General features: G+C 50.2%; 2 protein-coding genes across 2 annotated transcripts; one reads left to right on the top strand and one right to left on the bottom strand.

Moving 5' to 3' along the window:
* Positions 1-10,822: 10,822 nt before the first annotated feature.
* LOC311204794 (olfactory receptor 14A16-like) lies at positions 10,823-11,746 on the top strand (the record flags this gene model as incomplete). The annotated part of the gene is made up of 1 exon (XM_084281148.1): positions 10,823-11,746. One exon carries the CDS (start codon positions 10,823-10,825, stop codon positions 11,744-11,746), a length of 924 nt encoding a protein of 307 aa, XP_084137274.1.
* Positions 11,747-19,157: 7,411 nt separating this feature from the next.
* LOC311204793 (olfactory receptor 14A16-like) lies at positions 19,158-20,081 on the bottom strand (the record flags this gene model as incomplete). Its single annotated transcript, XM_084281147.1, has 1 exon — positions 19,158-20,081. One exon carries the CDS (start codon positions 20,079-20,081, stop codon positions 19,158-19,160), a length of 924 nt encoding a protein of 307 aa, XP_084137273.1.
* Positions 20,082-26,648: the final 6,567 nt, after the last annotated feature.

The following is a 26,648-nucleotide window of genomic DNA, read 5'->3' on the forward strand; positions in this document are numbered from 1 at the left end:
AGGGCAGAGCTCCAGAGCCTTCCTGCAGTCTCATCCTACCCAAGGAGGATCTCAGCTCCCCACTTCCAGCCAGGGACACACAGGGCTCAGTGCAGCTGCCCCCACACAGGTGATGAGTGGCATTGCCACGGCCTCTGTGCTGAGATGTCTCCTGCATGGGGCTCCTCTCTGGGCACAAGAGTCCCTGGGAGAGCGGTGCCATTGTGGGAGGCAGCCTGCATCCCAGCAGGAGCTGCCTGGAAAGCCTCCATCCTAAAGATGGGAGTCCCGAAGTGAGGGTCAGCTCAGTGCCAGCCCCACCAATGGATGTGCTCAAAGCCCCAGGTAATGTTGGGATAAAGGCAGCAAGGACAGGAGGGGATACAGCAGGAAATGCTGCAGCAAAAGCTTTAGGGTCAGGAACAGACAGACAGGCACTCAGAGGTTTCTCCTCACTGCTGGTTTGGCTGCCAAGGAGAAGACTCAGCCTGAAACCCTGTAACTGTGGGTACAGAGTCTGTACTTGGTGGCAGAAACCAGGGGGGGATGTCGGAAAGTGTCAGGGAGGTCCCAAATCCCCACTGCCAGGGCATTTCTGGGAGCAGCTCCTCCCTGCCTGACAGTGTCTCTGCTGCCTAGAGCTGTCCCTGTAGCTGCTTCTCTATGACCATGTCAACTCCTGCTCTGTGCTCACAGACCTCATCCAACTTGCCCTGTGCTCAGCTCTGCTCTGCAGACCCCTCCTGGCGTCAGGGCACTGCCCCAGGGAACCTCTGTGTGTGCAGGGCTCAGCCCAGGCTCCAACATCTTCATGAGAATCAAGTTTTCACAGCATAATCTCAAGGGGAGAAATAAGTTCTCATCTACCACACTCAGCATAGCCCACAGGAGAGGTAAAGTCAAAGCAAAGACTCTGCCTTTGGAGAAATATTCTCTTTGGCATTTCTCAAGGATCAGCTCTGGCTGGGAGCAAAGCTGACCCAGGCAGCACTTTCTTACAGCAGAGGGACCTTACGTTGCCTTTCCCTGGGTCACTGCTTCAACCCAGAGGTGCTGTCTATATCCCTGTGGAAAGCCCAGCAGGTAGGCTGAGTGCTGACCCTGGCAATAGCAGAGTCCCTGCCCCAGCACAAAGCCCCTGGGATAAAAGGACCCTGCTCACAAGGACAGCCCTGGGCACCTCTGAACCATGCCCAGGAGAAGACAGCTGTCCTGCCCTGTCCACCTAATAGGGCATATGGGGATGCCTTCCTTGCAGCACCTTCTTGTCCTATAGAGAATTTATCTTCCTGACAGACCCCCCACACTGTCCCATGTCCCAGCTTTATAAGATCCCTCCAGGAACAGTACCTGCTTTGCTTTGCACCCACAGACATACCACGGACATACTCACAGGTAGAGTGCTGAGGATATTTCTCCTCCAGTGAGCTCTCAGCATCTGTCAGCTCTCTCACCCTCTCAGGTCTCCCCTTGATGCCTACAGGCAGTGTCCCCAGCCCTGTGCACTTGGCAGAGGAGCTGCTCCTGGCCAGAGCTGTCCCTCATCATTGCTGTAATATTTCATCAGCTCCCACTGTCCCAGGAGTCCAGCCCAGCTACAGCAGAGGAGCAGGTGAAGGCGTCACGTACTCCTCGGCTCCTCTGAGTTTTTCCTGAAGCTCCAGGGAACCAACTTGGAAAGACACTGAAGTCCTCCCTGCCATCTGCTCTCTATTCTAGGGAGAAATCCTTCTGTCCAGCAGAGTCCTTTCTCCTGATCAAACATGAGCTGGGCAGAAGAATCACTTTTTCTTGTCTCCACATGAGACAGGACCCCCAGAAGATGACGGGAGGGGGACTCTTTGCCCTTGGGGAGGGGATGCAGCTCTGGCACATGGCTGCCTCAATCCAACCAAAGCTGGGATTTCTCTTGCCACAGTTCCAGTGGGCACAAAAGAGGCACCTGCTTCCTGGGAGCTGCTGGTCCCAGATCTTATGGGAATTAATGGGGGGGAGGCCAAGAAGGAAGTGTTCAAACACCAACACCTGGTGAAACCTGAGGGGCCAGAGTTGGTCCAAGAGACGTGCAGGGGGATCCAAGGTCAAGGAATCACAAAATGTCAGGAGTTTGAAGGGACCTCAAAAGATCATCTAGTCCACCCCCCTGCCAGAGCAGGATCACCTGAAGTAAACCACACAGAAACACATCCAGGTGGGTGTGAATGTCTCCAGAGGAGGAGACTCCACAACCTCTCTGAGCAGTCTGTCCCAGGGCTCTGTCACCCTCACAGTGAAAGAGTTTCTCCTGACATTCACATGGAACTTCCTCTGCTCCAGCTTTTACCCATTGACCTGAATCCCTCAGTCTCCTCTTCTCCAAGGTAACGAGGCCCAGCTCCCTCAGCTCAGAGGAACTGGCCAGCATTGCCCCTCTGCAGAAAGAGGACCAGCTCAGAGGACATTGGGACAGGCTCCTGGAATGGCTGCATGTGAAACGTGGCCAGGCAGGATCCAAGGATTCCCACAGGGAGGCACATGCCAGGGGGTGGCCTGTCACTGGGAAGCTTGCCCCACCTGGCTCTGGGCCTGTGAACAATGCTGCCTGCGGTGAGAGCGGCACCCCATGGAAGAGACCCCCCTCCCGCTGAGAGAGAAAAAGACCCTTTGGGAGGCCTGGCACATCGACTCTATTGGAGCCCTTGGAAAGTTGGAGGGGAAACAATATCATTAGTGGGAGTGGAAATCATTTCTGGCCTAGTCCAAGCCCAGGCATTTCCAGGAGCAGCAGGAGAACATCCAGGGCGGGCCCTGACAAACTGGTTTCGCTTTCTGCCAACCCCCAGTCTGTTCAGTCAGCCCAGGGCAGTCATGTCACTGCTGGCAAGGGGCAGGAGTGGGCCAAGGAAGGAGGAGTCAGGTGGGTATTTTACACCCCGTGTTACCCCCAGGGTAATGGAATAGTGGGGAGAACTAATGGGCTTTTGAAAGAGTTTTTAAAAGCTCACAAGCCACACTGGGCAGTTACCTGAGTCAATGATTGTTGGGGAAGAAATGGATGACCAAACTAAATACCTTTTGTCCCAACCCCCAGCTTTAATCCCCAAACCCCACACTCCTAGGACCCCAGAAAACCAGTTTTCTCTCCTGACACATTTTCTTCATGGCCATGGAGTATGGTTGCCTTCTTGCACCCACCCCAGGGGTGGCCACCATGTGTCATACCCCTTTCCTTCCCTTGGTGTCACACTGCCCACATTCCAAGGAAGAGACCTGAGACACGGGTGAGGGTCAGGATCTCCCTGCCCAGGGGCTGGGACACAGCTCTTGGCATTTCTGCTTCATCAGACCAAGCCAGGATGTCCTCAGCATCAGAGCTGCCTGTGCTTTGTCTGGGTTTGTCCTCATGGCCTCCATTTGTCTGCTCTAACGAGCCCATGGGGAGGCTTTGTCAGGAATGGCTCCCAGTGGGGCCTGTTAGTGCTTCAAGGTACTTTGGGCATTGCTCCTAACTTGAACTTCTTGAGAAGTTTCTTCACTGTCCTCTTGGTATCTGAGGTCTCTGGACTCACCGGAGACACCATGGGGCTCATTAACATCCAGAAAGCCCTTACAAGCATGTCTATTGATGTAATTTTCTTTCAAAAATTAAGGCTTCTATAAGTAATTGGCGAGGTTTTAGTTGGGTGATGAAACAATCACAGTAATTTCACAATGGAGGAATTTTTCGTAGAAAAAAAAAGTTTCTGTCATTTTTCATTTCATGGAAGATGTTCAACAGCATTGTGAAATGGATGCTGGACCAGAGGTCTCCTAAATAGTTCTGGACAGGCAGGAAAAGCAGTCTCTGGAGATCCAGCCCTGCATGGAGAACCTTGCTCTTCCCCAAGCCCAGCAGTTCCCTCACTGGCCTCCTGGGACTCCCAACACTTTTCCTGGCAACATCTCTGCTCACAGGCACAGACAGATTTCTCTGACAACAAACAGCAGTTAAACATGACACAGTTTAATACCCATGAAATCTCTCTCCTCAGCTGCCTGCTACGGCCAAGCAGCGTGTGAAGGGGGTCAGCTTTCAGAGGAGATTCTCCCCCAGAACAGTTTTATTCAGACAAATAGAAATGTCACTTATCAACACCCTGAATTTCTGACAGAACAGTTCATTAGACTTCTGGAAGATGAGATGTTTTCCAACTCTCTGAAGCTCAATGTTTATTGGCTTCTGAATGACCAAAGAGGAAGTGGAGGTGGAAACCTTTCAGCAAAGTGAAGTGCATACGTAGGAGTACTCTGGAGAAGATGTCCTTGGGCATGGCCGTATCACCAGGAGAGGTAGAAACACCTCAATAATGAGGGAGATGAAGAGACAGACCGGGGGTAATGCAGGCACAGGGGAAGGTGAGTATGACACTTCCTGGAAATTCCCAAGTTGAGGAGTGATTCAAGTAGTCAAGTGGTTCAGCTGATGAAGATGTGCTTGTAAATTGCCTATAAAAGCTTAAAAAAAAAAAAAAAAAGAAAGAAAAACTTGTGGCCCTTTTCAGGCAGACAGGATACAAAGAGAGCACAGCTTGTCATTCCATATTGTCATGGTCACACAAGGCCTGGAGATACTGCATGAGGAATGGGATGACTGTGGCCCATGTTATTACAGCTTAGACAAACTAGAACGAACAAGGCCCACGCCTTTTGAAATACCAACAGGGATGGTGACTACACCACTGTCCTGGGCAGCCTGTTCCAACACTTGACTACCCTTTCAGTAAAGAAATTCTTCCTGATATGAGAAATAAATCTACCCTGGAGCAATTTGAAACCATTTCCTCTCATCTCAACTCTGTTCACCACAACTCTTTGGGCCCGGCCTTCAGCCAGTTTATAACCCAGCACAGAGTATACCCATCGAATCCATGAGCAGCGAGTTTCTCCAGCAGGATGCTGTGGGAGGCAGTGATGAAGGGTTCACTGAAGTCCAGGTTGACCACATCCACAGCCTTCCCCTCCTCCACTAAGCAGGTCATCTTTTAATAGAAGGAGATCAGCTTCCTCAAGCACATTCTAAACCCATGCTGACTGGGTCTGATCACCTGAGTGTGCTGCATGTGCTGCATGATGGTACTCAAGATCATTAGTTCCATCCCCAGCACTGAGGTCAGGCTGACAGGCCTGTAGTTCCCTGGGTCCTCCTTCAGTCCCTCCTTGTAGATGGGTGTCACATGTGCCAGTTTCCAGTCAGGTGGAACCACCCTGGTCAGCCAGGACTGCTGGTAAATAAGGGAAAGTGGCTTGGGGAGCATTTGTGCCAGCTCCCTCAGTGCTTTCGGGTGTGTCCCATCCAGATCCATTGACCTTTGCAGATCTAAGAGGGGCCTCAGTCTACTTCCTGTCCCCATCTTTCCACTCCGGGGTTTGGGAATGGAGAGACAACTGGTCTTACCGCTAAAGATTGAGGTAAAAAAGGCATTCAGTGCATCAGCCTTTTCTTCATCATCCATCACAGTTGTTCCCCCCTGGATCCAATAAAGGTGGGAGATTCTCTCTGTCCCATATAATATTAATGTATTCTATAAATACATTAATAACAAAAGGAGGGTCATGGGGAATCTCCCACCTTCATTGTAGGTTGCAAACAAAACATGCAAGGGCTGAAAAAGCTTCCTGGCCAGAAAACTCTCCAGGTAGTCCTCTAGCAGCCCCAGTAACCTTGGGAGTCAGGGCTTTCCAAGCCAAGGGAATGGAGCTAAGAGTTCCTGACATCATTTTGTGGCTCTACTAGTGTCCTCCTGTGAAAATTCTAATCATACATCAATAGTTCCTAAATAAATCTGTGAAGGCTGAATGATGTTCCTGGGCTGAAACCTCCTCAGGTAGCCCACACGGAGCCCAGGGAACCTTGTGGGGAAGGGCATTCCTAGCCAAGGGAATGGTCCTATAATACCAGACATCATTTTCTGGCTCTACCACTGTCCACATTCAAAAATGCTAAGCATCCAGTAATAACTCCCAAACAGAAGGTTTGAGAGCTGAAATAACTGGGGAGCCCTAAACTTCCTCTGGCAGGGGGATCATCCCCAGTAACTTCGGGGCTCAGAGCTTCCAAAGCTGAGGGAATGGTCTGCAGAGAGCCTGGTGTCATTTTCGGGCTCTACCCGCGTCCAACTTCAAAAATGCCAAACGTCAAGTACGAGCCCCCAGAAAAAAGGTGTGAGGGATGAAAGATGTTTCTGGCCTGAAACCTCCCCAGGTAGTAGACTAGCAGTGCAGCAAACCTTGAGGCTCAGGGCATTCCTAGCCAAGGCAACGGTCCTAACACTGCCTGACATCATTTTCTGTCTCTATCAGCATCAAGTTTCAAAATGTTAAATACCCAGCAATAGCACCCAATCAAAATTTGTGAGGGATGAAGGATCTTACTGGCCTGAAACCTCCCCAGGTAGCCCACTAGAAGTTCCAGTAACCTTCGAGCTCAGGACTGTCTTTGAAAGGGAAAGGTCTTAACAGCCTCTGATGTCATTTTGCAGATTTACCAGCACCCACTGTCAAAAGTGATAAACGCCCAGCAACAGCTCCCAAACTAAAGGTACAAAGGTTGAAAAATGTTCCTGACCTCATACCTCCCAAAGTAGCACACTCCCAGGCCCAATATCTACGGGGCTCAGAGCACTCCTTTTAAGGGAACCGTCTTAACAGTGCCTGACATCACTTTCTGACTCTACCTGCGTTCTACTTCAACGCTGCTAAATGTCCAGCAATAGCTCCCAAAAAAAGGTGTGAGATCTGAAAGATGTTCCTGGCCTGAAACTTCTGCAGGTAGCACAGTAGCAGCACCAGTAACCTTGAAGCTCAGGCTTTTCCTTTCCACAGGAACAGTCCTAACAGTGCCTGACATCACTTTCAGGTTATATCAGCATCCAGCTTCAAAAATGATAAACCTCTCACAAGAGTTCCAAACTGTGTAAGCGCTGAAAGATGTTACTGGCCTGAAACCTCCCAGGGTAGCCCACCAGCTGACCAGGTTACCCTTCGGATCAGGGCATTCCTAGCCACAGGAATGGTCCTAAATTTGACTGACATCTAATTCCGACTCTACCAGGGTCAAACTTAGAAACTGCTAAATGTCCAGCAATAGCTCCCAAACAAAAAGAGAAAGGGTCTAAAGAGGTTCCTGGCCTGAAACCTCCCACAATGTTCCATAAAACATGACAAATTTAAACAAGTACTAAATACAAAAAAAACCAATCTCCCTGGGGTAGGCATCTAAGCAGGTGAGGCTGAGGATCTGGGGGATTTCACAGAAGATCTGGTCACCAGCATTGCCCTTGCAGAGGAGTAGGGAACATGTCTTGGCCGTGTGCAGCACAGCACTGAGAAACCCGCTGCAGCTCCCCTGTGTCTGCCAAGGGCAGGAGGAGGAAGTGGGGCATGAAGCTGCCATGGCACATTCTCTGCCTCTTTGCATGAAGCCCTATGCAAGGAGAACAAGGCAGTGAGAACGTCAGGATCTCTTCACTGGCATTATGGGGCTCTGATGTGACCTCCTAGGTGTCAGTTTGTCCTTGCAGCAGCAGGTCTATCTTTTTTCATATCTAGGATCTTGTCTAGATTGTGGTTTCCAATTCTCCCAAATGCAGAACAGAGCTTTGTAGATTTGTTTTTCCTGATTTTGTTCCTGGGAAACCCTGAGAAATGCCCAAATGCTCACCTAAAGCCCTTCCTTTCACAGGGGGAAAGAGTACCCTCCCTGTCCCAGGCCTGGGAGTCCTGTCTCATGGGGAGACAAGGAAAGTTAATTCTTCTGCCCAGCTCTGGTTTGATCAGGAGAAAAGACTCTGCTGGACAGAAGGATTTCTCCCCAGCTGAGGGAGGAAACATCAGAGATGAGATCACAGAATGATCCCCATGAGGCCTGAGGCACCAGGAGGGAGTCTAGAAGAACTGGTCTTATACTGCTTACCTGGGAGAGGCTCCTGGGATGGAGGGAGCTCATGGCAACCTGGCAGCACTGCAGAGAGACAGCTCTGCCCAGGAGCAGCTCCTCTGCCAAGCACACAGGGCTGGGGACACTGCCTGTAGGCACCGAGGGGAGACCTGTGAGGCTGAGAGAGCTGTTGGATGCTGAGAGCTCACTGGAGGAGAAATCTCCACATCACTCTGCCTGGTATGTCTGTGGGTGCAGGGCAATACAGGTTCTGTTCCTGGAGGGATCTCCTAAAGCTGGGACATGGGACAGTGTGTGGGGTCTGTCAGGAGGACAGGTTGTCTCTAGGACCAGAAAGTGCTGCCTGGTAGGGATGCCCTTGTGCCCCATCAGAGGGACAGGGCAGGACAGCTGTCTTCTCCTGGGCATGGCTGAGGGGTGCCCAGGGCTGTCCTTGTGAGCAGGGTCCTGTGACCCTGGGGTCTGTGTGCTGTGGCAGTGACTCTGCTGCTGCCAGGGTCAGCACTCAGCCTGCCTGCTGGGCTTTCCACAGGGATATAGACAGCACCTCTGGGTTGAAGCAGTGACCCAGGGAAGGGCAACGTAAGGTCCTTCTGCTGTAAGAAAGTGCTACCTGGGTCAGCTTTGCTCCCAGCCAGAGCTGATTCTTGAGAAATTGCAAAGAGAGTATTTCTCTAAAGGCAGAGTCTTTGCTTTGACTTTTCCTCTCCTGTGGGCTGTGCTGAGTGTGGTAGATGAGAACTGATTTCTCCCCTTGAGAATATGCAGTGAAAACTTGATTCTCATGGAGATGTTGGAGCCTGGGCTGAGCCCTGCACACACAGAGGTTCCCTGGGGCAGTGCCCTGACGCCAGGAGGGGTCTGCAGAGCAGAGCTGAGCACAGGGCAGGTTGGATGAGGTCTGTGAGCACAGAGCAGGAGGCGACATGAGCAGAGAGCAGCAGGTGCAGTGACAGTTCCAGACAGCACGGACATTGTCAGGGAGGGAGAAGGATCTGCTCCCAGTAATGCCCTGTCAGTGGGGATTTGAGACATCCCTGACATCCCCAGCAGTGCTGAAACTTTCCCACAGCAACCACCAGGTTTCTGCCACACAGCATCGAGTCAGCTGTGATAGATGAGCCTTTGTTCAGTAAACCACATGTATCTTGAAACAAGTTGTAATGTTCTGATTTTGTAAGAATGATTGTGTAACGAATATTGTTAGTTGCTAACGAGACATGGAATTGAGTTATAGGTAACTTAGAAGTGGAAACCATAGAAATTAAGTAGCCAATGTATGAGCTTGCTGTTAAAGATGACCAAATATGGGAGAGGGGCCAACTAAGGGACAAGTGAACGTTTGCTGATTCCTCCGATAATAGTTGAAATAGTACGAGGTTTGGATGAATGATCATAAACGGAATGCTTTAGAAGCTTTTCTGCTTGCAGGAGGAGGGAATGATTCTTTTTATGCTTGTACGAGTTAAAACAAAGGTAAAATAGTTTGAAGTTAATATTAAGCTTATTTTGTATTATGCTTATGAAATGGAATGAGCGATCAGAGGAAGAGAAAGAAGACGAGGCGGATTTGGAAAACATCCTATAAAATAGTTTGTGACCACACTAGTGTGAAAGGAAACCATGTGCGAAATACATCTTACACCAGGGTCATCGATAAGGAAGAATGAAGAGGTCTGTTTAATGATTGTACAAGAAGACGGAGAAAAACAATATATGAACTTTGCTTGGCTAATCACAAAAATGAATAAGAAACTTTGCTTGGCTAATCACAAGAATTAATAGATAACTGGAAAATAGATTGCTTTGTTTATTAAAGAGTATAAATACTTGTATCCTACCCCTCTACGGCGCGGAGTGGTGAGACTTAGGTCTCCTCCCGCCCAGCGCTGTTTCTTTCTCTCTGAATAAACTGCTGCTAATCACACTCCCCGCGTGAGTGTCTCGTTTGTCGATAACATCAGCACCCAGAGTTCCAGTGTTTCAGGCTCAGTCTTCTGCTTGACTACATAACCCACATGAGGAAAAACCCCTGAGTGCCTTTCTGTCTGTCCCTGTCCTTGCAGCCTTGACTAGAACATTTCTCAATGTTTACCCTCCTGTCCTTGCTGTCTGCGTCCCAGCATTACCTGGAGATCTGGTGGGGCAGCCACTGAGCTGACCCTCACTTCAGGACCCCAATTTGTAAGACTGAGGAATTCCAGGCAGCTCCTGCTGGGCTGCAGGCTGCCTCCCACAATGGCACTGCTCTCCCAGGGACTCTTGTGACCCAGAGAGGAGCCCCATACAGGAGACATCTCGGCACAGAGGCTGTGGCAATGCCACTCATCACCTGTGTGTGGGCAGCTGCACTGAGCCCTGTGTGTCCCTGGCTGGGAGCGGGGAGCTGAGATCCTCCTTGGGTGGGATGAGACTGCAGGAGGGCTTTGGAGCTCTGCCCTGCGAGACTGGATTCCTCAGCTCTCTGTGGGGTCCAGTTTCTTCTGCAGGGAACAGCAGGGTGTGATCACAGAGCGTCCAGCACAGGGCAGCTGAGAGCAGGGCTGATGGACAGAGCAGCTCTCCCCACTCTGTACCCAGGGGAAGGTTTCACTGGCACTGCAGCAGCAATGTCAGGCAGTTCTGACAGAAGAAACACTCCTCAGCTCCTTCCTATCCACAGGGGATTTAGTCTGAGATCAGGCCATCCTTCTATTTACTGACTGCTGCCAGGCAGGACTGAGTTCTCCAGAGCCCACAGCCAACCCTCCTCCCAGCAGTGACACGCTCAAGCCAGCACAAAAGAGACCTGCCAAAAGGAACCTGCCAAAAGGCTTCCTGAATACAGGGAGTTATTGTGAATTTGAAACTGTTTCCCTCAAAGAATTGTTCCCTAACATCTCACTACCTTTTTATTCTTTGACAGGTCTCCACACTGGATCCCAGCAGATGTCCAACAGCAGCTCCATCAGCCAGTTCCTCCTCCTGGCCTTTGCAGACACACGGGAGCTGCAGCTCCTGCACTTCTGCCTCTTCCTGGGCATCTACCTGGCTGCCCTCCTGGGCAATGGCCTCATCATCATCACCATAGCCTGGGACCACCACCTCCACACCCCCATGTACTTCTTCCTCCTCAACCTCTCTGTTGTTGATCTTGCCTACATCTCTACCACTGTTCCCAAATCCATGGCCAATTCCTTGTGGGACACCAGGGCCATTTCCTACACAGGATGTCTGGCTCAACAACTTTTCTTTTTATTCTTGATTGTCACAGAGCACTTTCTCCTCACTGTCATGGCCTATGACCGCTACGTTGCCATCTGCCACCCCCTGCACTACGGGACCCTCCTGGGCAGCAGAGCTTGTGTCCACATGGCAGCAGCTGCCTGGGCCAGTGGGTTTCTCCATGCTGTGCTGCACACAGCCAATACATTTTCACTCCCCCTCTGCCATGGCAATGATGTTGACCAGTTCTTCTGTGAAATCCCCCAGGTCCTCAAGCTCTCCTGCTCAGATGCCTACCTCAGGGAAACTGGACTCATTGTGGTCAGTGCTTTTTTAGCTTTTGGTTGTTTTGTGTTCATTGTGGTGTCCTATGTGCAGATCTTCAGGGCTGTGCTGAGGATCCCCTCACAGCAGGGACGGCACAAAGCCTTTTCCACCTGCCTCCCTCACCTGGCCGTGGTCTCCCTGTTTGTCAGCACTGCCTTCTTTGCCTACCTGAAGCCCCCTTCCATCTCCTCCCTATTTCTGGACCTGGTATTGGCATTTCTGTACTCGGTGGTTCCACCAGCAGTGAACCCCCTCATCTACAGCATGAGGAACCAGGAGCTCAAGGATGCCATGTGGAAACTGAGGACTGGATGTTTTTAAGCAGCAATATACTGCCCATCTTCATTTGTATATCACTGGCCATGTAACTCTCGTTAGGACCTGTTTGTATTTAGTAGGTTTTTAGTTGTTTTATTTTCTTTTCAGTCTGTTTTGTCTAAGCTATATTAACATGGGCCACATTCCTACCACTCCTTGTGACGTATCTCCAGATCTTGTACTGAGACACTGCGTAGTGATGAGCTCTGCTCTCTTTGTATCTTGTTTGCTTGCAAAGGGCCACAATTATTTCATACATTTAGATACAATTTACTGATGCAGGCATAAGAAATACTCACCTTCCCTTGTACCTACATTAGCCTGGTAGTCTGTCTCTTTCATGTTCCTCAGCATTCAGGTGTTTCCACCTCTCCTGATGACACAGCCAGGCCTAAGGACATCTTTTCAGCAGACTAGCTGGGCATATCCACTTCAGTTTCATCACTGTTTTCCACCTCTGCTTGCTCTTTGGTCCATCAAGGACTGTTCTTGGAGAGAACCTCCTCTGAAAGCTGACCCCCTTCACACGCTTCTTGGCCGTAGCAGGCAGCTGAGGAGAGATTTCATGTTTATTAAGAAGGGTCATGATTAACTGCTGTCTGTTGTCAGAGAAATTTGTCTGCTCCTATTGGGCTCATTACAGCAGACTGCTGGAGGCCATGAGGACAAACCCAGGCAAAGCACAGGCAGCTCTGATGCTGAGGACAACCTGGCTTGGTCTGATGAAGCAGCAATGCCAGTGCTGACCCCCAGCCACTGGGCGGGGAGATCCTCACCCTCGCCTGTGTTGGATGGTTCTTCCTTTATGATGTGGGGAGTGTGATGCCAAGGGAAGGAGAGTGGTATGACACATGGTGGCCTCCCCTGGGGTGGGTACAAGGATGCTCCATGGCTGTGAGGACAGTGTGGCACCTTTGATGCCTCTGTGGCAGGGACCTCAGCCATAGAGGAGGGAGCCAAAATCTCATTTCTATCAGACCCATGTAGCCTGGCTCGCACCCATGGCCATCTGCACCACAACCCATGACACACTGCCCCACACCTGTGCATGTTTTCCTGTAGGCTGCAGGCCCTTCCCTACCCTTTTCTCACCACACTATGTCCCTGCATATAGTGATTTCTCACCCACCAGACAAGCTGTTCCCACAAGCACAAAGCCACCAGCTCATCCACACTTCCTCCCAGTGACTTCTTGCACCACAGCATTACCCTCAGAATGACATTTCTTCATCCTCATGTCCACTCTGACCTTCAGAGCCACAGTTTCATGTGGACTTCCTTATGTTCTTTCCCTGTAGCACAAAGAGGGCTTCCCCCAGCCTCCCCTTCTCCAGGCTAAAGAAGCCTGGGTCTCTCAGCCTCTCCACACAAGACCCCTAACTGTATCTTGGCAGACTTTCTCTGACCACATACGTGTTCCTCCTCATTCCTTAGACTGGAGGAGCCCCACACTGGGACTGACTGCTCCAGAGGTGGCCTCAGCAGTGCTGAGTCCAGATGGACCAGTCTTGTGCAGCCCAATGTGCTCATGGCCAGATTCCTCTTCAGCACCTCTGGCTGCTATGGCAGCCCCTGCAATGCCCAAATTCTTCTCCTTGTGGGTGGTTATCCACTCATCATGTCTGCGCTGCCTTGATGTGTGGGTGTTGTGCTGGAACCTTTCGTCATGGTTTCACCCCAGCCAAGAGCCGAGCACCACGCAGCCGCTCTCTCTCTCTAAGAGGATGTGTGTGTAGGGGGGGATTGTGGGCAGGGGGAAGAAGGGAGGGTAAAGGAAACCAAAAACCCCAAACCTTGCAGGTTGGGATACGGACAGTTTACTGGGACAGCAGAGAGACACAAACTGTTGATGTACAATGCAGTTTCTCACCAAATTGCACAGCTCTGGCCATACATCTCAGAGCTGTCCTGAAGCTGCTCAGTCCCCAAAAATACACATCCTGGATCTGCAGGATCCTATCCTCACCGGCTTCTGTCCTTACCTGAGCATGACATAAATGGATGGCATACACTCTTTGGCCAGGTCGGGTCTCCTGACCTTTGTTTGTCCCCTCCCACCTCCCTGGGCAGCCCCCACCTTCTCCTTTGCAGGGAGCATGAACAACTGAAAACTCATAGAATCACAGAATCACAGAATCATAGGGGTTGGAAGGGACCTCGAGATATCATCGGGTCCAACCCCCAAAGTCCTTGATTGCTTGGCAACCACCAAACCATCCCTGTGTTATCAGCACTGCTCTCATCTGAACTCCCAAACATGGCATTCCACCGCCTGTAAGAAGAACAAACAACTCTATCCTAGCCAAATCTATGCCACCCTTGTAGACAACAAGTGCAACACAACAGTGGGCTCACTCCTGTAGTCGGGATAATCCCCTTGGTCAGTTATGGTCAGCTGAGCCTGTTCTGTCCCCTCCCAGGCAATTGTGCACTCCCAGTTGACTCATTTCTGGAGCAGAATTAGACAAAGGCCCTTGATGCTGTTCCAGCTCTGCTCAGCAAAGAGCAAACACATTCATTTAGACTGACAAATACAAACCACAAAATATGGGGGCCACCAACTTGAAAATTACAGGTCAGGAGGAGGAGATCTCTTCTGTTGGGAAATCTTCTTGATGTTCCTGTTCCTCAAATCCCAGAGTTGCTCAAGGCCTCATTGAAAGGAAGCTCCATTTTGTGTGCAGTTAATCTGTGCTTACCGATGGCTCTCCAACGTGTGGTGCCTCTGATAAAATGACAGCACTAGGTGTTAAAGAACATGAGAAATACAAAAATAAAACCAAGAGATGCTTTCTAAATGACATAGGAGTGGGCCACTGGTAGAAGCCTCATGTTCTCGCAGCCTGCTCTTCTTTGTCTTGGAACAGAACCACAGTTGCAGGTGCCAGAGGGTCAATATTGGAGGGTTCAACCTCTCCAGAAGGCTTCTGGAAGACAGTGATGATATTAATAGAATCACACAGCCACGGACTACCAGGTAGGAAGGAAACTGAAGGATCATTTGATCCAATAATTTTTGGCAAGCACTCAGTCTCCAGAAAAGCACCACACAGACCAGCTGGCCCTGCACCCCATCTCACTGAATCTTATAAACCTCTGATGTTGGGGAATCCATCACTTCCCATGGGAGATTATGCCAAAGGCTGCTTGTTCTCAGGGCAAAACATTTTCCCTGTGTCCTGTGGGAATGTCTCCAGGAGGAACTTGCACCCATTATTGCTCAGCTATTTCTTGTGAGTCCTTCAAAAAACAGGAGTCTCTCCCTTCTTTGTAGAGAGTCTTTAAGTACTGGGACCTATTGATGAGGTGTCCTTGTTTTCTGAAGGCTGAAGAAAAGCAGCTCCCTCAGCCTTTCCTCAGATGGCAGGCTGCCCAGGCCTTGGGTCATCTTTGTGGCCCTTCTCTGGACCTTCTTCAGCCTGGCCATAACTTCACCCAGTACCCCAGGCGTGGCCTGTCAAGTGTTGAGTAGAGTGGGACAGTGACTTCTTTATGTCTGCAGTTGATACCCGTGCTGATGCACCTGGGAGTCGTTTGCCTCAGCATTTCTCTGTTTATTCCTAGTGAGCTGCTTGTTCACAAGAACCCCCATGTACCTTCCCTCAGAGCTCTTCTCCAGCCAGGTGGATCCCAGTCAGTGCTGCACTCTTGGATTATACTTTCCCAGCTCCTAGACCCCACACTTCACCTTACCCATTCTTCATTCCATGTCTTCCCACCAGATGGCAGCCCCTTCCCCAGTGTCTGTATCCCCACTGAGTTCAGTATAACCCACAAACTTCATCCGGGTTAACTTCATTTGGGTCAAACTTCACGAAGCTTCTTCCAGCTCCCCAGTGCATGACAGCAGGGCAGGAATGTGACTGCCTCACAACTCTTTTGTATATTTGGAGTTGTTCTTGGTATTCCTACTTGTGGGGAGAAGTTTAGTGAGATTTAATAAGGGCAAGTGTAGGGTCTTGCATTGGGGGAAGAACAACCCCAGGTACCAGTATAGGTTGGGGACTGGCCTGTTGGAGAGCAGGGTAGGTGGGAGGGACCTGGGGGTCCTGGTGGACAGCAGGGTGACCATGAGCCAGCAATGTCCCTCATGGTAACAAGGCCAATGGCATCCTGGGGTGTATTAGAAGGGGTGTGGTTAGTAGGTCAAAAGACATCCTTCTCCAGCTCTAGTCTGCCCCCACGACTCTTTGGTATATGTGGAGTTGTTCTTGGCACTACTACTTGCAAGGAGAAGTAATAACAAGGGCAAGTGTAGTGTCTTGCATCTGGGGAAGAACACCCCCATCTACCAGTATAGGTTGGGGACTGGCCTGTTGGGGAGCAGCCGAGGTGAGAGGGACATGGGGGCAGCATGACCATGAGCCAACAAGGTGCCCTCCCGGCTACAAGGGCCAATGGCATCCTGGGGTGCCACTACGAGGGACTAGCAAGTGTGTGATCTGTAGGTCAAGAGAGATCCTTTACCCCCTCTCCTATGCCCTGGAGAGACTGCACCTGGAATGTTGTGTCCAGTTCTGGGCCCCTCAGTTCAAGAAGGACAGAGAACTCCTTGAAGGAGTCCAGCACAGGGCCAGCAAGATGGTTAAGGGAGTAGAACATCTTCCTTATGAGGAAAGGCTGAGGCAGCTGGGCCTCTTTAGCTTGGAGAAGAAGAGAGGGAGGGGTGACCTTATTCATGTTTAGAAATACATAAAGGGCGAGAGTCAGGAGGACAGAGCCAGGCTCTTCTCAGTGATGGCCAGTGATAGGACAAGGGGCAACGGGTGCAAGCTGGAGCAGAGGAAGTTCCTTGGAATGAAACCTCCCCAGGTAGCCAACTAGCTACCCTAGTAACCTTGGGAATCAGGGATTTGCTTGCTAGGAGAACAGTCCTAACAGTGCCCGATGTCATTTTCAGACGCTACCAGCATCCACATTTGACCCTGCTCAACATCCAGCAATAGCTCCCAAACAAGAGTTGTGAGGGCCTAGTAATCTTCCTGGCCTGAAACCTCCCCAGGTAGCCCACTAGCAGACCCAGTAGCCTTGGGGCTCACATCTTTCAAAGACAACAGAATGGTCCTAATAGTGCCTGACATCATTTTCTAACTCTAACAGCATCCAGCTTCAAAACTGCTAAACCCCCAGCAATAAATATCCCACCCCCCCACCCCCACCCCCGAAAAATTAGAGGGCTGAAAGATGTTCCTGCCCTCAAACCCCAGTAGGTAGCCTGCCAGATTCTCCAGTAGCCTTGAGGCTCAGGTCTATCCTTACCAAGGTAACAGTCCTAACGTTGTCTGATGTTATTTTCAGGCTCTAACAGCCTCCCTCTTCAAAACTGCTAAATGTCAACTAATAGTTTACAAATGAAAGGCTCAAAGGATGACTGATGTTCCTGACCTGAAACCTGCCTAGGTAGCCCACTAGGAGCCGCAGCACCCTTGGGGATCAGGGCTTTCCTTGCCTAAGGGAACGGTCGTAACAAGACCTGATGATATTTTCTGGCTCTAACAGCATCCACCTTCAGCAGTGCTAAGCATCTAGCTATAGCTCCCAGTCAAAAGGTGCAAGGGCCTAAAGATCTTCTTCCTGGAAACCTCCCCAGGGAGCCCAAAAGATGCCCCAGTAATGTTGGGGCTTAGGGCTTTTCTAGACAATGGAATGGTGATAACAGTGCTAGACATCAGTTTTCAGCTCTACCAGCTTCTAGTTTTGAAACTGCTAAACATCCATCACTAGCTCCCAAACAAAAGTTACAAGAGACTAGTAATCTTCCTGGCCTGAAGCCTCCCAGGGCAGGCCACTAGCAGGCCCAGTAACCTTAGGACCCAGTACTCTTGCAGCTCAGTGCTGTCATAGACAATGAAATCATCCTAACAGTGCCTGATGTCATTTTCAGGCTGTACTATTGACCAACTTTGACCTTGTTAAACGTGCAGCAACAGATCCCAAACAAAAGGTGCGAGGGATGAAAGATGTTCCTGGCCTGAACCCTTCCCAAATACTGCACTAGGAGCACCAGTAAGATTGGGCCTCAGGGCATTCCTAGCCACAGGAACAGTCCGAAAAATACCTGATGTCATTTTTGGGCTCTACCTTCATTGACCCTCGAACATGCTGAATGTCCAGCAATAGAGTCCCAGGTTCTTTAACACCTAGGGCTGTCATTTTTTTTGGAGGCACCAGCAGTTGGAGAGCCATCTCCAAGCACACATGAACTGTGAACAAAGTGGAGCTTCCCTGCAAACAGACCTTGAGAAACTCTGGGATTTGATGAACAGAAACATTTCCATCAGAAAAGATCTTCTCCTGACATTATTTTGGCTGGGGTGGAATTAATTTGCATGTTGGCGGTTCATTGGTCTGGAACTGTAAGAAAAAATGTCTAGGTTTTGATTTACTTTTCTCTCTATTCATTCCCACCTCTTCCCCCAAGCATGAACAAACTCTTAGAGAGAGTCCCTTTCATTAAAAAACTCAAGAAATCTACAACTAACTGGATTATTGTTAGGTCCTTATTGATGAAGATTTAAAGGGAATTTCCCATGGAGGACCTTTTTCCAGTCTCAGGTATTTTCTGCCATGGCTCAGTTGATAGAAGAAGTGACAGCAGCATTCTGTGATGGATATCTGTCTCCTACAGAGATCTGAAAAGGCAGGAAAAGCAGTCTCTAGGGACCCAACCCTGTCTGGAGAACCTTGCTCTTCCCCAAGCCCAGCAGTTCCCTCACTGGCCTCCTGGGACTCCCAACACTTTTCCTCCCATCATCTGTGCTCACAGGCACAGACAGATTTCTCTGACAACAAACAGCAGTTAAACAAGATCCAGTTTAATAACCATGAAATCTCTCTCCTCAGCTGCCTGCTAAGGCCAAGCAGCATGTGAAGGGGGTCAGCTTTCAGAGGGGATTCTCTACCAGGACAGTTTTATTCAGATACATAGAAAGGTCACTTATCAACACCCTGATCATCTGATAGAACAATTCATTGGACTTCTGAAAGACGAGATGTTTTCCAACTCTCTGGAGCTCAAAGTATAAACCAGAGAGCTGAGCAGCATCTGAATGACCAAAGAGCATGTGGAGGTAGAAAACTGTTGAGAACTGCTGAAATTCATCTGATATGCAGAAAAGATGTCCTTAGGAATGGCTGTATGATCAGGAGATGTGGAAACACCTGAATGATGGAAATGAATGAGACAGACTGGCTTTAATGCAGGTAGAGTGGAAGGTGAATATTTCTTCTGCTTCCATGTCTGAGTCAAACACCACCACGAGAACCTGCATTAGGAATGGGATGAACATGGGTGATTTTATTAAAGCATAGACAAACTGAGAGTAAAAAAACCCCAACAACTAATAAACCCACTAGATACAGATTGATCCTAACATGAGTTACCATGGCCAGCAATGTGCAGAAGAAGAGCTGCTTAGAAACATCCAGTCCTCAGTTTCCACATGGCATCCTTGAGCTCCTGGTTCCTCATGCTGTAGATGAGGGGGTTCACTGCTGGTGGAAGCATTGAGTAAAGCAATGACAATACCAAGTCCAGAAATAGGGAGGACATGGAAGGGGGCTTCAGGTTGGAAAACACGGCAGTACTGAGAAACAGGGAGACCACGGCCAGGTGAGGGAGGCAGGTGGAAAAGGCTTTGTGCCGTCCCTGCTGTGAGGGGATCCTCAGCACAGCCCTGAAGATCTGCACATAGGACACCACAATGAACACAAAACACCCAAAACCTAAACAGACACTGACCACAATGAGTCCAGTTTCCCTGAGGTAGGCATCTGAGCAGGAGAGCTTGAGGATCTGGGGGATTTCACAGAAGAACTGGTCAACAGCATTGCCATGGCAGAGGGGCAGTGAAAATGTATTGGAAGAGTACAGTACAGCATTGAGAAACCCACTGGCCCAGGCAGCTGCTGCCATGTGGACACAAGCTCTGCTGCCCAGGAGGGTCCAATAATGCAGGGGATGGCAGATGGCAACGTAGCGGTCGTAGGCCATGACAGTGAGAATATAGTACTCTGTTGACATCAAAAATACAAAGAAAAAGAGTTGAGCAACACATCCTGTGTAGGAAATGGCCCTGGTGTCCAACAAGGAATTGGTCATGGATTTGGGAACAGTGGTAGAGATGCAGCCAAGGTCAGTAAGAGAGAGGTTGAGGAGGAAGAAGTACATGGGGGTGTGGAGGTGGTGGTCATGGGCTATGGTGATGATGATGAGGCCATTGCCCAGGAGAGCAGCCAGGTAGATGCCCAGGAAGAGGCAGAAGTGCAGGAGCTGCATCTCCCGTGTGTGTGCAAAGGCCAGGAGGAGGAACTGGCTGATGGAGCTGCTGTTGGACATCTGCTGCTGCCAAGTGTGGAGACCTGTCCAAGGTGGAAAAGGCAGTGAGAAGTTAGGGAACTCTTCTCTGAGGGAAACAGTTTCCATTTCACATTGAGTCTCTGTATTCAGGAAGAGATTTGGCTCATCCCTTCTGGGAGGTCTGCTTTGTGCTGACTTGAGCATGCCACTGATGGGAGGAGGGTTGGCTGTGGGCTCTTCAGAACTCAGTCCTGCCTGGCAGCAGTAAGTAAATAGAAGCATGGCCTGAACTCAGACTAAATCCCCTGTGGATAAGAAGGAACTGAGGAGTGTTTCTCCTGTCAGAGCTCCCTGACATTGCTGCTGCAGTGCCAGTGAAACCTTCCCCTGGGTACAGAGTGGGGAGAGCTGCTCTGTCCATCAGCCCTGCTCTCAGCTGCCCTGTGCTGGACGCTCTGTGATCACACCCTACTGTTCCTGTCAGAAGAAACTGGACCCCACAGAGAGCTGAGGAATCCAGTCTCGCAGGGCAGAGCTCCAAAGCCCTCCTGCAGTCTCATCCTACCCAAGGAGGATCTCAGCTCCCCACTCCCAGCCAGGGACACACAGGGCTCAGTGCAGCTGCCCACACACAGGTGATGAGTGGCATTGCCACAGCCTCTGTGCCGAGATGTCTCCTGCATGGGGCTCCTCTCTGGGTCACAAGAGTCCCTGGGAGAGCAGTGCCATTGTGGGAGGCAGCCTGCAGCCCAGCAGAGCCCCTGGGAAATCCTCAGTCCTACAGATCGGGGTCCTGAAGTGAGGGTCAGCTCAGTGTCCACAGCTCCAACAATAAGGGACGTGCTCAGAGACCCAAGTAAAGGTGGGACAAAAGCAGAAAGGACAGGATGTGAAACAGTGAGAATTGCTGAAGCCGAGGCTGGAAGGACAGGGAAAGACAGACAGAAAGGAACTCAGTCTGAAACCCTGGATATCTGGGTGCCGAGTCTGTGCTGAGTGGTAGAAACCAGGGGGTAGCTGTGTGTCAACACTGCAGGGGATGTCAGGGAGGTCCCAAATCCCCACAGCCAGGGCATTTCTGGGAGCAGCTCCTTCTCCCTCCCTGACAATGTCTCTGCTGCTGGGAACTGTCCCTGAAGCTGCTTCTCTTTCCCCATGTCACCTCCTGCTCTGTGGTCTCAGAACTCATCCATCCTGTCCTGTGCTCAGCTCTGCTCTGCAGACCCCTCCTGGCATCAGGGCACTGCCCCAGGGAACCTCTGTGTGTGCAGGGCTCAGGAGATGCTCTGACAAGTCCTAATGACCAATGAGTTTGCACTGCCTTCTGCAAAGTTACCAAGAAAAGCTCAGCTCCCACTTCCCACCCAGCAAACAGGAGACAAAAATTCAAAGTAAAGACTCTTTACCTGGAGTGGAAAATGCGTCCTTGGTGTTCTTGAAAAGTCTCTGGGAAGTTCCCAGGGATGAGCTGGACCTGGGAGCAAACCTGTCCTATGCAGCACACTGACGGAAGAAGGACCCTGCACTGTCCTTCCATGGGTCACTTGCCACTCTGGGGTGATGCTGCTGGAAGCCCAGCAGGCAGGCTGAGTGCTGACCCTGGCAGCAGCAGAGTCCCTGCCACAGCACAAAGCTCCTGAGTTGGAGGGACCATGTTCACGAGAACAGCCTTGGCACACCTAGGTGCACACACTGCTTCACTCTTCTGCAGCCATGCCCAGGAGAAGACAGCTGTCCTGCCCTGTCCCTCTGATGGGGCACAAGGGCATCCCTACCAGGCAGCACTTTCTGGTCCTAGAGAGAACCTGTCCTCCTGACAGACCCCACACACTGTCCCATGTCCCAGCTTTAGGAGATCCCTCCAGGAACAGAACCTGCATTGCCCTGCATCCACAGACATACCAGGGAGAGGCTGTGGAGATTTCTCCTCCAGTGAGCTCTCAGCATCCATCAGCTCTCTCAGCCTCACAGGTCTCCCCTCGGTGCCTACAGGCAGTGTCCCCAGCCCTGTGTGCTTGGCAGAGGAGCTGCTCCTGGGCAGAGCTGTCTCTCTGCAGTGCTGCTGTATTGCCATCAGCTCCCTCCATCCCAGGAGCCCAGCCCAGCTCAGGAGGAGAAGACCAGTTCTTCTAGGCTCCCTCTGGTGTCTCAGGCCTCATGGGGATCATTCTGTGTTCCCATCTCTGATGTTCCCTGCCGTGGCTCAGGAAAAATCCTTCTGTCCAGCAGATTCCTCTCTCCTGATTAAACCAGAGCTGGGCAGGACAATCCCCTTTCCTTCTCTCCATCTGAGACAGGACCTTCAGGAAGGGACAGGGAGGGGACTATTCCCCCTGTGAAAGGAAGGGGTTTAAGTGAGCATTTGGGCATTTCTTGGTGTTTCACAAGAACAAAATCAGGAAAAACATATCTCTGCTCTACAGCTGGGGGAAGTGGGGACCACAATCCAGAAAAGATCCTAGATATCAAAAAAGATAGACCTTTGTGCCCCAAGTTCTTACTGCCTTGTTGTCCTTGCATAGGGCTTCCTGCAAAGAGGCAGAAAATATCCCATGGCAGCTTCATTCCCCACTTCCTCCTCCTGCCCTTGGCAGACACAGGGGAGCTGCAGCGGGTTTCTCCATGCTGTGCTGCTCACAACCAATACATTTTCCCTCCTCCTCTGCCATGGCAATGCTGTTGACCAGTTCTTCTGTGAAATCCCCCAGATCCTCAGCCTCACATGCTCAGATGCCTACCCCAGGGTGATTGGTCTTTTGGTATTTTTTACTTGTTTAAATTTGTGGTGATTTATGGAATATTGTGGGAGGTTTCAGGCCAATAACATCTTTCAGCCCTCACACCTTTTGTTTGGGAGCTATTACTGGATGCTTAGCATTTTTGAATGTGGACACTGGTAGAGCCAGAAAATGATGTCTGGTATTATAGGACCATTCCCTTGGCTAGGAATGCCCTTCTCCCCAAGGTTCCCAGGGCTGCGTGTGGGCTGCCTGGGGAGGTTTCAGCCCAGGAACATCTTTCAGCCTTCACAGATTTATTTAGGAACTAGTGATGTATGATTAGTATTTTCACAAGAGGACACTAGTAGAGCCATAAAATAACATCAGGAACTCTTAGCTCCATTCCCTTGGCTAGGAAGGCCCTGACCCCCAAGGTTACTGGGGCTGCTCATGGGCTACTTGAGGAGGGTATTCTGGCCATTTCAGCCCTTGCAAGTTTTGTTTATGACCTACAATGACGGTGGGGGATTCTCCCTGGCCCTCCTTTTGTCATTAATGTATTTATAGAATTAAGAACAAATGGATACCAGAAATAGTATCCACCTTTATTGGATCCAGGGGGGAACCATTTTGACAGGTGATGAAGAAAAGGCTGATGTACTGAATTCCTTTTTTACCTCAATCTTTAGTGGCAAGACCAGTTGTCTCTCCATTCCCAGACCCCGGAGTGGAAAGATGGGAAGTGGGAGTGGATGTAACTCTGCCCAATGTAATTTTCCAGCTTCAACAGTGTCCACCTTTGAAACTGCTCAATGTCCAGCACCAGCTCCATGGCAAAAGGTGCAAGGGCGGAAAAAGGTTTATGGCCTGAAACCTCCTCAGGTAGCCCACTAACAGCCCCATTAACCTTTGGGCTCAGGGCATTCCAAGCCATGGGAACAGTCCTAAAAATGTCATTTTCAGGCTATAACATCATTCACTTTCAAACATGCTGAACAATCAGCCATAGAGTCCCAGGTTCTTTAGCACCTATTGCTGTCATTTTGTTAAAAACACCTTAAGTTGGAGATCTATCAGCAAGCACATGTGAACCATTAGTGAAATGGAGCTTCCCTTCAAATGGACCTTGATGAACAAGAACATCAGGAAGATTTCCAAGCAGAAGAGATCTTCTCCTCCTGCCCCTATTTCCTCTGCATCTGGAATTAATTCTCATGTTGGTGGCCCCCATAGTTCTGGTGTTTGGATTTGTAAACCATAAAGTCTATATAAATATATTTGTTCCTTGCTGAGCAGGGCTTGCACAGCATCGAGGCCTTTTTCCTAGTTCCGCTCCAGAAATGAGTCAACTGGGAGTGCACAAGTGCCTGGGAGTGGACAGAACAGGCCCAGCTGACCATAACTGACCAAGGGGATTATCCACACTGTATGAATACAGGAGTGAGCCCACCGTTGTGGTGCACTTGTTGTCTACAAAGGTGGCCTGGTTTCAGGAGGAATACAGTTGATTTTCTTTCTAGCAGCCCATGTGGTGCCACATTTGGCTGTTAGGATGAGAGCAGTGCCGATAACAGGGAGGCTTTAGTTGTGTACAAACAATCCAAGACTTTGCTGTTGTTCATTCTCTACTACTAATGGGAAAGTGAGGAGCACCCTGGGAGCTGGGAGGGGACACAGCCAGGACAGGTGACCCAAACTGCCCAAGAAAGCATATTTCATTCAGATCACACCATAAAAGGAGTGTGGTGGGGGCAGGAGAACTCAGCTCCAGGACACACGTGTTTTCGGGACGTCTGTGAGCTGTGCGGCCAGAGCTGTGGGGTTCAGTGACAAACTGCATTGTGCATCACCAGTTGTGTGTGTTTTGCTACAAAGTCCTGTTGTTGTTTTTGTTGTTTCTGTCTCTCTGCTGTCAACTGTAAACTGTCCTTATCCCAGCCCATGAGGTTTAGGGGTTTTTGGTTTCCTTTTGCCTCCGCGGCTGCGTGGTGCTCGGCTCTCGGCTGGGGTGACACCATGAGAAAAGGTTCCAGCACAACACCCACACATCAAGGCAGCTCAGACATGCCGGGTGGAGAACTGGCTGCAAGGAGAAAAATTTGGGCATTGCAGAGGCTGCCATAGCGGTCAGAGGTGCTGGACGGGAATCTGGCCATGAGCACATTGGGCTGCATTGGGAGGAGTGTGGCTGCACAGACAAGGGCCTTTCTGGTCCATCTGGACTCAGCTCTGGAGCAGTCAGTCCCAGTGTGGGGTTTCCCAGCCTGGAGGAATGTGGAGGAACACGTATGTGGTCAGGGAAAGTCTGCCAAGAGACCTGGGCTTTTTTAGCCTGGGGAAGGGGAGGCTGTGGGAAGCCCTCTTTGTGCTATGTGAAAAGAACATAAGAAAGGAAGTCCATGTGAACTGACGGCTCTGAAGGCCAGGGTGGACATGAGGATAAAGAAATGTCATTCTGAGGGTAGTGCTGTGGGGCAAGCAGTCACTGGGAGGAAGTGTGGATGAGCTGGTGGCTTTGTGCTTGTAGGAACAGCTGGTGAGGATGGAGAGACAGCAGTACAGGCAGGGACATTGTTAGGTGAGGCAGTGTGGTGCAGATGGCCAAGGGTGCCAGCAAGGCTGAAAGGGCCAGATAGAAATGACATTTTTGCCCCCTTGGCTGTGGCTGATGTCCCTGCCACAGAGGCCTCAGGTAAGATGCATTGTCCTGGTGGCCATGGAGCATGGTTGCCTCCTTGCACCTACCCCAGGGGAGGCCACCATGTGTCATACCCCTTTCCTTCCCTTGGTGTCACACTCCCCATATCCCAAGGAGGAGTCCTGAGACACAGCTGAGGGTCAGGATCTCCCTGCCCAGGGGATGGGGGTCAGCACTTGGCATTTCTGCTTCATCAGACCAAGCCAGGGTGTCCTCAGCATCAGAGCTGCCTGTGCTTTGCCTATGTTTGTCCTCATGGCCTCCAGTTGTCTGCTCTAACGAGCCCCTGGGGAGGCTTTGTCAGTAATGGCTCCCAGTGGGTCCTGTTAGTGCTTCAAGGTACTTTGGGCATTACTCCTGACTTGAACTTCTGGAGAGGTTTCTTCAGTCTCCACTTTGTAGCTGAAGTCTCTGGACTCACCAGAGACACCATGAGGGTCATTAACATCCAGAAAGCCCTTACAAGTGTATATCCTAGGTAATTTTCTCTAAAAAATTAAGACTTGTAAAAGTAATTGGAGTGGTTTTAATTGGGTGATGAAAATTTTGAAGGAGTTTCACAATGGAGGATTTTTTCATACAGAAAAAATATTGTTTCTGTTATTTTTCAGTTCATGGAAGATGTTTTAGCAGCATTCTACAGAGGATCTCTGTACAGAGGTCTTCTAATGAGTTCTGGAAAGGATGGGAGAGCAGTCTCTTGATATCCAACCTTCTACGGAGAACCTTCCTGTTCCCCAAGCCCAGCAGTTCCCTCACTGGCCTCCTGGGACTCCCAACACTTTTCCTGGCATCATCTGTGCTCACAGGCACAGACAGATTTCTCTGACAACAGCAGTTCAACATGATCCAGTTTAATAACCATGAAATCTCTCTCCTCAACTGCTGCTACAGCCAAGCAGCATGTGAAGGGGGTCAGCTTTCAGAGGAGATTCTCTCCCAGGACAGTTTTATTCAGACACACAGAAAGGACGGGGGGGAGGGGGTGAGGCAAGGGAAGGGAAAAGGAAGGGGCAAAACCAACCCCAAACCCAAGAAACTAAAAGGCCCGTGGGTTGGGATAAGGACAGTTTACTAAAATAGCAGAAAGATAAAATATAACAATGCTGACAGGACTTTAAAGCAAAAAATATATGAAGCTGTTGATACAAAATGCAGTTTCTCACCAAACCCACAACTCAGGCCGTG

Source organism: Gallinula chloropus (assembly GCF_964237585.1).
Source record: "Gallinula chloropus genome assembly, contig: HAP1_SCAFFOLD_126, whole genome shotgun sequence".
In the NCBI taxonomy this organism is placed as follows: Eukaryota; Metazoa; Chordata; class Aves; order Gruiformes; family Rallidae; genus Gallinula; species Gallinula chloropus.